The sequence below is a fragment of the Meriones unguiculatus genome, chromosome 1 (genome assembly GCF_030254825.1).
Source record: "Meriones unguiculatus strain TT.TT164.6M chromosome 1, Bangor_MerUng_6.1, whole genome shotgun sequence".
NCBI classification, from domain to species: domain Eukaryota; kingdom Metazoa; phylum Chordata; class Mammalia; order Rodentia; family Muridae; genus Meriones; species Meriones unguiculatus.
Genome location: NC_083349.1, coordinates 104,506,300 through 104,518,482, shown reverse-complemented (window position 1 = coordinate 104,518,482; position 12,183 = coordinate 104,506,300). Strand labels below are relative to the sequence as shown.

General features: G+C 34.9%; 1 protein-coding gene across 12 annotated transcripts in view; it reads left to right on the top strand.

Annotated features, from left to right (window-relative positions):
* Birc6 (baculoviral IAP repeat containing 6) overlaps positions 1–12,183 on the top strand; it is a 184,665-nt gene that overhangs the window by 106,349 nt on the left and 66,133 nt on the right. For all 12 annotated transcript variants that reach the window (XR_009584594.1, XM_060364456.1, XM_060364450.1 and 9 more), the window contains 9 exons: positions 419–545; positions 3,302–3,412; positions 4,324–4,457; positions 6,128–6,255; positions 7,417–7,979; positions 9,395–9,570; positions 10,072–10,168; positions 10,308–10,502; positions 11,221–11,421. Coding sequence is in view for 11 of the 12 variants with exons in the window: in XM_060364456.1 (XP_060220439.1) it covers positions 419–545; positions 3,302–3,412; positions 4,324–4,457; positions 6,128–6,255; positions 7,417–7,979; positions 9,395–9,570; positions 10,072–10,168; positions 10,308–10,502; positions 11,221–11,421 (1,732 nt within the window). In the remaining variant the exon portion in view is untranslated. The remainder of the gene's footprint in view (positions 1–418; positions 546–3,301; positions 3,413–4,323; positions 4,458–6,127; positions 6,256–7,416; positions 7,980–9,394; positions 9,571–10,071; positions 10,169–10,307; positions 10,503–11,220; positions 11,422–12,183) is intronic.

Here is a 12,183-nt window from a genome sequence, read left to right as displayed (position 1 = left end):
TCTATTATTGGATGGAAAGTTCGTACATCACCTTACCGTGATGGTTTCTTTGTTATATTCAGTTGAGAAAAATCATAGTAATACTTAAGAATGATTCTTCCTTAGTGATTGGCCATTTTTTATTTTAATGAGTTTAACATTGGCAGTTTTGTTTCTGCTTTATATTGTATATAATCCTGTGATTGAAAAGAATTGACTTACCCATTTTTCATTGAGGAAACCATGCATGGTGAGGGGAATTATTTATATATTTTAATTCAATTAAATTACAATTTATCAATTTTAAGATCTGTTTGCTTGTGAACCAATTAAAATAGCTAGGAGGCAATGTAAAATTTATTTATAATTTTTATTTGAATGCTACTTGGTAATGTAAGTATGTTTTCCCCTTCATAGTTTTCTTTTATTTTTTTTAAAGTTGGAATCACTTCTTCAGTTGTGGCTCACATTGAGCCTTAATTCTAGTTCATCAGGGAACAAAGAGAATGGAGCAGATATTTTTTTATATAATGCTAATCGGATACCTGTCATCTCATTAAATCAAGGTAAGTTTTTGTTTTTGCTGGAAAACCATTAATGTAATATAAAAAGCAGATTCTTAAGTGGTCCTAGGTAAGGTTAAAATGTCCACTATGTTTATTGTTACAGTTGTTGTATTTTGATAAAGGAAGTGCTCTGTAGTTGGGTGTGGTGGCATATGTCTTTAATCCTAGCATTTGAGAGGCAGAGGCAAATGGAGTGATTTGAGGCCAGCCTGGTCCAATAGTGACAGGCCAACTAGAACTACATAATGAGCCCCTACCTCAAAAAATGTTTTAAATAAGTAATTTCTTTGTTTTTTGTTTATTTGAGAGCTCAGTATCTGGACCTGGCTAATGGATGGGTGGATGGTTGGTTGGTTGGTTGGTTGGTTGGTGGTTGGTTGGTTTTTTGTTTTTTTTTTTTTTTTTTTTTTTTTTTTTTGAGACGAGGGCTCTCTATGTAGCCTTGGCTATCCTGGCTTCCCTTTGTAGACTATGCTGGCCTCAAATTCGGAGAGATCCGCCTGCCTAGTGCTGGGATTACAGCTGTATGCCACCTTGCTCAGCTCTGGCTAATGTTTTAAGTCTGGTGTTTTGTCATGTGTTTTAGGGCTGCCTGAGTCTAAACAGTGGTGTCCAAGACAACATTGGTTGCATAATGAGAACCTGTCTCAAAAACAAAACAAAACACCTAAGAGCTTAGATTCACCTTTTCCTCCCTCAGCCTCTTTCCTTTTCTCTTTCTTTCCTTTCCTTTCCCTTTTCCATTCTCCTCCCCTCCTTCAACCATAGGGGTGTGTGTGTGTGTGTGTGTGTGTGTGTGTGTGTGTATGTGTATAAACAAGGGCATAAGGTGCCCTGCTCTATCACTTTCTTTCTTGTTCTCTTGAGTCAGAGTCACTTATTTAACCTGGATGTAGGCTGGCAGCCAACAAGCCATAGTAATTCTGTCTCTGCTACAATACTAGGGTTATAGGCACTGTACTTTCAGCTTTTTATATAGGTTCTGGGGATTTGAACGTGAACCCTTAGATTTGTACAACAATTGTTTTTACATGCTGAGCTACCTCTCCAATTTGCATTAATTTTATTGTGTTCTTTTTCATGCTGTAAGGTTTTGCTTCTTCATTCTTTGCTACTCTTTTTTTTTTTTTTCTTCTGCTGTTGGAACACTTTTTTTCCTTTTTAGTAAGGATTCTTCTCTGTGGCAGAAGAAACTCATGTTTAGGTTAATTCCACCATGAAGTCTGTAAATATAGAATGTGTCTTGGTTATTTGTTTACTTTGATATGTTCAATATCCTGGCACAGTTGCATCTTTTGTATACTTGTTGATGTGTGGGTAAGGTATTTATTTGCTTTGGCCTGTACAGTATCCTGGGTACTCTGAATATAAACATGAAGATTTCAGCTTTTGATTTACATGACTATTTTGAGAGAATAGACAAATATTTTGTAGATTGCTTTTAGGCTGACTTGTGGGTGCTGGAGAGATGGCTCAGCAGAACATTTGTTCTTGTAGAGGACCTAGGTATAGTTCCTAGCCTTCTACATGGAAGGTTATAACCAACAATTTCTAATTATGGATCTTGGGCATCCACCACACCTCTTTTGACACCCGGCCTTTATGTGATGTGTTACAGTACATGTGCAGGGAAAACGCTCATACACATAAAATAAAATAGATGTCAAAAAACATGAAAGCTGAGCTGGTTGGATTTTCCCTTCATCCTTTTTACCCCCTTACTTTATTTCTCCTCCCCCTCTCTTTTTCTTCCTTCCCTTCCTCCCTTTCTTCTTTCCTTTATTCCTGACAGGCTTTGTAGACTAGAAATAAGAAGCACATGTCACTTCAAGTGTTTATGGGATTTTTTGGTAAGACAATTTTCTAGAGGTAACAAAATGAAGATTTCCTATGGTTCTAATTGTTGACCTTGGAAATTGTTCCTTTTGGGGCCATTAAGATGGTCTTTTGTTTTTGGATTTTAAAATGCGTCTGGTTTTGTTGTAGTTGTAAGCTTTTGTTATCCTAGGTCTTCCAAACTTCCATTGTTTCCTAACTTAGAGCTGTTAACAAGCATCTTTGCAGCATGTTTGCCACATGTCTTAAATGCAGAGTTGGGCCCTGGTTCTGTATACAATCCTGTATTTGTTGGGCACTGTGCACTTTGAACAGTTTCGTAGACTTCTCCAGCTGTTGTTATTACTTCTTTCTGTCTTTGTCTCCTGACTGATTAGTTTGAGTGTTTGTTCTTTTATTCTGAGGTTTTATTGGTTTTGATTGGTCTACTGTCTCCCAGGGTTTTCAGGGTGCCTTTTAGAAGATTTTTGTTCCAAAGAATGTAACTTAGAAATCACATTGACTAAAAAGGACAGCATATTTGTAATGATAGTATTTCATTGTGTGTCAGAAGCTGAGCTTTCAACTTGTCTTGTTGACTTTGTAAACTGTGTGTATTCCTGAGTGTATGTATGTGCACATGTTGGCACCCAGAGAGGTCAGAGGAGGCATCAGGTCTCATGGAACTTCACTTTTATGCATTTGTGATCTTACAGGAATCTTACGCAGAGCAGTAAGCTCTCTTACCCACTGAGTCATCTCTCCAGCCCCCTTTTTACCAATTCTTACAGTTTTATTTGTAGTTAGTGGGGAATATTTTTATGTATTTTGAAGATAATAGTTATTGAGGTAATTGTGAAGAAAAAATTTTTCTCTTGTTTTTAATCATTAATAAACAATCGGTTATCCTAAATCAATTTCTCTTCCTCTTTTCTATGTAGCATCAATAACTAGCTTTCTCACAGTGCTAGCGTGGTATCCGAATACTTTGCTGCGGACGTGGTGCCTTGTGCTTCATAGCCTAACACTCATGACAAACATGCAGCTTAACTGTAAGTTCACAATTTTATTTGTATTGGTCTCTGGCATGTACTTTAATGTTTCTAATATTGAAGTTGTTGATGTATGTCATTCCAGAAAGTGAATATTAACTTAAGGATTCATTGCTTTTTATTTTATTCTTCATATGTAGCTTATATGTTATAACAATACTTAGATGGATTTCATCTTTATTTAAACATAACTTCATTTTTTTACAGTGATATTTAAAGTATTGTTTCACTTAGTGATTTAAATTATGTTTCCCAAATATCATACTGAAGATTAAGTTAGTGCAAAGGCTATTACTTATCCATATTTCACAGAATATAGTTTATTAATGACAAAAGGGAATAGCTTTTGCCTCAATTTATGGTAGAGAACTTAGTTAAAAAGATAACTGAGTTAAAAGATACTTACTTGATTGTCTCTTTTTCTGTTTTTGGAAAGGGAAGGTTGTTAATCTCAAATAGAACACTTGAGCATTTGGTCTTTTCTACTTGTCTGTGCATTAATAACGATGTACTCAATATGTTCTCACAGTCTGAAGGGAGGTAAAAGTAGACATGTGGTAGGTGGGAATAGAGGAGGAACTCAGGTCAGTCTTCTGAGGAGGGACTGTTGAACCTGGGTTTCCTGCCTGTGAGACAGACACTCTACTGTAGTGCTGTGTTCACAGTCCTCTTAACTTTTGCCCTGGGCCACTGTGAACTCCAGCTCTAACAGTCCTACAAACCTTGCCCTTGCTCCAGCACCCTCAGAAACTCAAATTAATTCCCTTCACCAAGCCTATGTGCTTGAACTCTGTTCTAACGTGGGATATTTCTTTGTAATGAAAATTGTGTATAAATACTACATTTCATTATTGCTTAGTGATTCTTTACTCCTTTTCTTTGCCTTTTTATTTTATTTTATTTTTTAATAGCTGGTTCCAGCAGTTCTATTGGAGCTCAGGAGACTACAGCTCATTTGTTGGTTTCAGATCCAAACCTTATTCATGTGTTAGTGAAATTTCTTTCTGGTACCAGTCCACATGGGACGAATCAACACAGCCCACAGGTAATAACAGTCTTTAGCTAGTTATGTTTAAACCTCTCAGTAAACAGATAAAGTATAATTTTTTAAAAATAGCTTTTGCAAAAGACTAATAATAAGATTTTGTCTACACAGATTTTTGTTTGATTTGTTTGGATTTTTTAGGGAGTTTTTTTTTTTTTTTTTTTTTTTTTTTGAGAAAGGGTCTCACTATGTAGCTCTGGTGTTCTGGAACTCACTCTGTAGACCAGCCTGGCCTTGAATACACAAGAGATCCACCTGCCTCTGCCTCCTGAATGCTAGGATTAAAGGTGTGCACCATTGCGCCCAGCTACTATATTTTTTGAATAATTTAATAAACAACATTAAATTGGGGATATTAAAGTTTTCCTGTAATTTCTCATTTAAGGAGTGCTGTTATTAAGGTTGACAGTTTTAATCATTTTATGATATTTTTCCTAACAACAACAACAACAAAAAAAAAATCCTAAAAATATTGCTCAGGAATGAGCTTTATGCATCCCACTATAGATTTCCTTCATATCAGTTTTATTTATATTTTAATGTACCGCTTCTACTTAGGGGATTCCTTAAATTGTTTTTTTTGGCGAAATACTTCTAGTGGTCAAATGAATTTTTTAACATAAATACAGTAAAAGTTATTTTTTTTAAATTAAGGTTTTTATATATCTTTGTTTTATATCAGAAATATGACTAAGAGTGCTATGATATATATTTTTTGGTATTAGCAATTTTATGTAATTCTAAAATAACTTAGTGGGTTTTGTTATATTTTACTTTTCATAAATTCTTCTAGAACTGTAATTTTTTTAATCAAAGCAAATTATCCTAATTAAAAAAAAAGAACAAAAAATGCCATGTAGAAATTCTGCAAAGGTGCTCTTAAACTGAAGTGTGATCTGCTTGTTGAATGCTGGTTACCATCACTTTTATTGATGAGAAAGAAGTTTGCAAAGTAGGATATTGGGACTTGAATTGGCATAGGTGTTTTAACTTTGGGGTTCATTGATTTTTTTTTTTTTTGTTTGTTTGTTTGTTTTTTAGCTCTGATAACATGACCTTTGGTTAGTCAGTTAACCTGAATCCAAACTCTGCTTTTTTTTCTTTTATCAAAATTTTACTTTATGTGCATAAATGTTTTATCTGCATGTATGTCTGTACACCAGATACATGCCTGGTGCCCCTGGAGGTCAGAAGAGGGTGTCTGATCCCTTGGAACCACAGTAACATAGACAGATGTAAAGCACCATGTGGATTCTAGAAATTGAACCTGGGTCCTCTGGAAGAGCAGCTTGTGCTTTAATCAGTGAGCTTTCTTTTTAGCCCCAAATTATTTTCTTTAGATACCACATTTTAGATAAGATTGCTCATAAAAATCAGTGCAAAATGTTCTTGTGGTTTGGGAAGTATTACGAAGGTCATTATGTGGTCATTGAAAAAAAATCATCATTGTTAGTTATATAATCACGAAGAAATAAGATTAATAATAGAATCCATTTTTAACTTACAGTAAATATATGAAAACATAAACGTGAATTTGCTTTCTCCTTTCCCCGTTAATGTCTTGTTCTTCCTCAAATGAAGCGTTCTAATGCTATAGCTCCTCACTTTACACTTTCAGAATGCCATTGGTATCACTCAGTAGTTTTCAGTGGATATGTATTTCTCTTTAGGTTGGCCCAACAGCTACACAAGCTATGCAGGAATTTCTCACCCGATTACAAGTACATCTGTCTTCAACATGTCCTCAGATATTCAGTGAACTTTTGCTCAAACTAATTCATATACTGTCCACAGAAAGGTAAATTACAGCATGTGCTCCCATACATGTCCTGATATAAAAATGAATTTGGAATTATCCAAATACACTTTCTTTCAACATTAATTGGGGATTTATTTGGCAATAAATAGGCCAAAGGGTAATTGGGTTGAGGGGCTGTGGAAGAAGGGCTGATTGGGTGTTTTTAGGCGTTTTCATTTCATTTCCTTGTAGGTTTTCTGTTACATTAGAAACATGGTTTTACCAATGTTTTAATGGTCTTACAAAGTTTTATACAGTTTTAGGTGTGAAAGTTATTTGAAATTACTTAAATTCAGCCAGGTGGCAGTGGCCTACACCTTTAATCCCAGCACTGGAGAGGCAGAAGAATGTAGATTTACAGAGTTCAATGCCAGCCTGGTTTATAAAGCTATTTCCAGGAGAGCCAGTGCTATACAAAGAAACCCTGTTTCAAAAAACAAAAATAAAGAAGCAAACAAAAAAATAAATTACTTATATTCTTCTGAATCAGAGAGAAATAAGGCGATTAAAAAAAAATATGTAATAGTAATATGCCAAAGATAGATAACTCAAAAAAGAAAATAACAGTTTAATTCATATAGAAACCATAAGTAAAGAAAATTACCCAACATGAATTCAAAAGAATGAATCAAAAGAATGAATTATGGCCATGCTGTGTTAATTCTTAAAATGATTGAAGTGTTTCAGTGTCATAGGTTGTCATGTGACAGTGAGTGTCATCATTATATAATACTTTGGAACCTTCCTTATACATGGAAGGCAAGCACTGTACCTCAGAGCTATAGTCCCAGCCTGAGAAAAACTTTTAATGTATTATAAACAGTATTGTCATTTATATAGAGGTCAAAGACACTACCTGGTTAGCCAGTATCCTCATAATGATACATAATATATCAGAAATGACCATTATAGAAATTGCCTTGTAACCTAAAATCTTTTAGTTTGTTACTTTAAGGTAATTTTAGTATGCCTGTGTTATTCCTTTCGTTTTCAATTTAGAAGGGAAGCTGGTTTTACTTTCATATAATAAAGTGGGGACAAGGCAGAAAACTTGTGGAAGTTTGAAAACCTGCTAAATGAAGAAACAGAGTAGTTAATTTATTCAAAGCTGCTTAAACTGATTTAATTTTTAATCCTGTCTGTTTCTTTCTCTTTCTACAGGGGGGCCTTTCAGACAGGCCAAGGACCTCTTGATGCACAAGTAAAGCTCTTAGAATTTACACTGGAGCAGAACTTTGAAGTTGTCTCAGTTAGTACTATTTCTGCTGTGATAGAGTCTGTCACCTTTTTGGTGCATCATTATATCACTTGCTCAGACAAAGTAATGTCTCGAAGTGGATCAGATAGCTCTGTTGGTGCTCGAGCTTGCTTTGGGGGACTCTTTGCCAACCTCATTCGTCCAGGTGATGCAAAAGCTGTTTGTGGTGAAATGACAAGAGATCAACTCATGTTTGATTTGTTAAAACTTGTTAACATTTTAGTACAGCTGCCTCTTTCAAGCAATAGGGAATACAGCGCAAGAGTGTCTGTGACGACCAATACAACAGATAGCGTTTCAGATGAAGAAAAAGTCTCAGGAGGCAAAGATGTCAATGGAAGCAATACCAGTATTCCAGGATCTCCTGCATATGTTGCTGACTTAGTCTTAGCCAACCAGCAGATTATGAGCCAGATTTTGTCTGCTCTGGGCCTGTGTAATAGCAGTGCCATGGCAATGATAATTGGTATGTATTTGGAATTTGAATCTTAATCTTTTCTTGGTACTATTCTTATTCTTACTTTTTTGTAAGATTTTTCTTAACAACTAATGTTATTTGTGAATACTCTCAGAGAGTGTCTTTACAGGGAATAGACTATCAAAAGATTGCTTCAAAAATTCTTAGAAATACTAAGAAAGTAACTTGATTAAGAAATCAATATTAGGGGCTGGAAAGATGGCTCAGTGGTTAAGAGCACCGGCTGCTGATCCTGAGGTCTAAAGTTCAGTTTCCAGCAACCACATGGTGGCTTCAAACCATCTATAATAAAATCTGGTGCCTTCTTCTGGTGTGCAAGTGTATATGCAGACAGAACACTGTATAAATAATAAATAACTAAGTAAATCTTAAAGAAAGAAAGAGGGAAATCAAGATTAACTATGCACGGTGGCAAAATACCTTTAATTCTAGCACTCAGAAGGGAAAGGGAAACTCTGTGAGTTTGAAATCAGCATAGTTTACATAGTGAGTTTCAGGTTAGCTTGGAAGAGCCTGTCTCCAAAAAAAGAAGAAAGAAAAAACAAAATTAAAACATCAAATTTAAAGTACCATGATTTATATCTAATTCCCTGCAGTGATTTCATTATATTAGACACCAGTAAGTTTTATCCTCTTGTTTCTGCCTGCTTTTATGGCACGTTTGATTATACTATTACATGCCGTTATTTAACTTTTCTGCCATTTAAAACCAATATATTACTTAAAATAAATTAAAAATACTTTAACAAAGTTTACATCTGATACTTTTTCTTCCTATTAGTATTTCTCTCCTATTTTATTTCATGTTTATGTTTTACCTGGATGTATGTCTGCATGCATCACCTTCATTGCCCTGCCCTTAGAGTGCTAGAAGAGGGCATCAAATCCCCTGGGACTGCAGTTATAGGCAGTTGTAAGCTAGCTGCCATGTGGGGGTGCTGTGAATAAAAACTGGGTCCCCTGGAAGAGTAGATCGTGCTCTTAATCCGGATCCTTTATTTTTTTTCTTGATTCAGTGCTAGCATTTAGAGCTATGTTCTCTTAGTCACATAATCGGACATGTTTTTATATTAATCTGCACTGGGAAACCTGATGTAATACGGTACACCCACCAAATCATAGTTTATTGAATACCACTATACATACTTTGATCTTTATAGGGATGTGTGTGAGAGAGATAGACAGAGACAGAGAAACCGAAAGAGAGAGAGAGAGAGAGAGACTGACTGTCTGTGTCCCGTTTCTGTGTGAGAAAGAGAAAGGACTTATGTGCCTTGAGTGTTTCTTTCTTTCTTTCTTTCTTTCTTTTTTTTTTTGAAAGTCTGGCTTTTAAAACTGTTACAAGTTTTACTGGTTTTTATATGTGTACCTTAAAACCAGTGTGTAATCTTTTATTAAACTAGGTGCAAGTGGCTTACATCTCACAAAACATGAAAACTTTCATGGTGGGTTAGATGCCATATCAGTTGGAGATGGATTATTTACCATATTGACAACACTTAGTAAGAAAGCCTCCACAGTCCACATGATGTTACAGCCAATCTTGACCTACATGGCCTGTGGATACATGGGCAGACAAGTAAGTTCAATCCAGGTACTGCTGCAATAATTTAAGTGTAATAAAATGCAAGTAGAGAATTACATATCACAGAAATGAAGAGAGCCCATTTAATATATTGGAAAATAAAACAAAAGTGCATGAGCAAAGCAATGTTTTTTTTTCACTTTTAATAGACAGTGAAGAATAAAATTCCGTGCTATGCTATTTTCAAAAATGACTGCTGGGCTAGAAAAAAAATTTTTTTTTATATTCTTGGAAATCCCACTGCTACTTCCATGAGGTAGAGTAGTTGAGTAGCAAGATGTTTCTTGAGATGTTGCAGACAACTACTTAAGATAGACAACTCTTCAAAACTTATCTTTGCTATTTCTTAGTTAAAGGAGGTTGGGGTAAATTTGTGTTTTATTGTAATGTTTAAAAAATTCATTGATAATTTCATACATTGTATTTTGATCATATTAAGAAATGTCCAAATTCACAGGGACTTATAAAATCATGTTGTGTTTACTGTCTTTTTAGGGTTCTCTTGCTACTTGCCAGTTATCAGAACCCTTGTTGTGGTTTATTTTGAGAGTGTTGGATACTAGTGATGCCTTGAAAGCATTCCATGATATGGGTAAGAGAAAAATTTTCATATGCTATAATTTTAGCATGATTTTTCTTCAGCATGTTCATTTTTGTAGTCTGTATGTTCACTTTTGGTGTCCAGTTGTGTTCCTAGGATTGTTTTCACTTAGCATTCTTTGTGAATTTAGGTGGAGTTCAGCTTATTTGCAACAATATGGTGACCAGTACAAGGGCTATTGTGAATACTGCAAGAAGTATGGTGTCAACTATTATGAAATTTCTTGATTCTGGTCCAAATAAAGCTGTTGACAGCACTTTAAAAACAAGAATCCTCGCCTCTGAGCCTGATAATGCAGAAGGAATCCATAACTTTGCACCTCTTGGTAAGAAAAGTGGTCCTACCTCTTACTACTATGACTCAGTTTGTTTCTAGCATATTGTGAAATAGTGATGTCAGTTGCTGACATAGGTTGATACTAGTTTAGTACAATTTTAAGTATAAACAGTTGCTTTTATAGGTTGTTGGTACCAAAACATTCTGTTAATTGAAAGATAGAATTTTTTTTTTTTTTAAGCAAAAGAATTTTCTTCAACTTCCAATTGATATAAATATATAGTATATGCACCCATGACATTTTTAGGTCAGTTTTCTCTTTAAATCAATCACCATGAAAGGACTCAAGCATTAGTATGTTTTATAGAATTAATTTAGGTATATTTTTTTTATGCTGAATTTCTTTTTATGCTTTTCTTATTGACTGCTTCATGAACACGAATATCTGAGAAATAAAGAACCTTATTTTCATGGTAAAAATATACTGGTCAGAGTTTTCTACTTAATTTAAAAAGTGCACTAGACTTGTGGCCAGTTATAATCATTCGTCACCTGAATGATGAACTTGTAGTCTTGCCTGTTGACTGGCTATCTTACTGTTTTGGGAATACATGGTTAATAATGCTCTGTACTGAAAGTGTAGTGATTCCACCAGGTGTTTATTTTCTGCTCATTTTATAGTTTAATATCCATACTATCGTTTGACTATTTCTCAGTGTCTTGCTGCACCTTTTCACAAGTTTGCTATTTAAAATGTCTTTCTGTAGGTACAATCACATCTAGTAGTCCTACTGCCCAGCCAGCTGAGGTGCTCTTGCAGGCCACACCACCCCATCGGAGAGCTCGGTCAGCTGCTTGGTCGTATATCTTTCTGCCAGAGGAGGCTTGGTGTGACCTTACCATCCATCTTCCATCAGCAGTGTTGCTGAAGGAAATACATATCCAACCCCACCTTGCATCTCTTGCAAGTGAGTAATAGTAATGTTAGACATCATGAGAGTAACACTAATTTAAAGACAGGTAAAAATGAGAGGTGAGGCAAGCCCAGATGTATTCCCTTTGATTTTAGAGCATGCATACATATATGAATATGAGAGAGAGAGAGAGAGATCAGTTTTGAATGAAGATTTTTTTGTTTTTTTTTTTTGTTTTGTTTTTTTTGTTTTATTTTTACAGTATTTTATAATTCAGTTGGTTGTTAATTGGTTACAGTTTATCGGGACATTTTAAGGTAAATTCCTTAAAATATCTGGAAAGGCAATTCCTGATTAAGTAGAGACAGAACTTCGATAATGTATTAACTATGCTTGATACTATTTTTTACTTTGAAGTCAATTGGATTCCTTCAGTATACTTAATAGTTTTTATTGCGACTATTATATTCATTTGTGTTCACTGTTTCTTATTATCCATTGTCATTCGATTGAATGAAAATCTCTGGGAGATTTCATAGATTCTTGGAGTATTTGGAAGAATTTTTTTTAAATATATTTATTTATGTATGTATATGAGAGCTTTATCTGCATGTACACGTATATGACAGAACAGATCCCATTATAGATGGTTGTGAGCCACCATGTGGTTGCTGGGAATTGAACTCAGAAACTCTGGAAGAGCAGCCGGTGCTCTTAACCGCTGAGCCATCTCTCCAGCCCTGGAAGAATATTTTTATTTGAAGGATAGACTATTATTTAGTTCTGTTATTTAAACTGTTACTAATTATATACAAT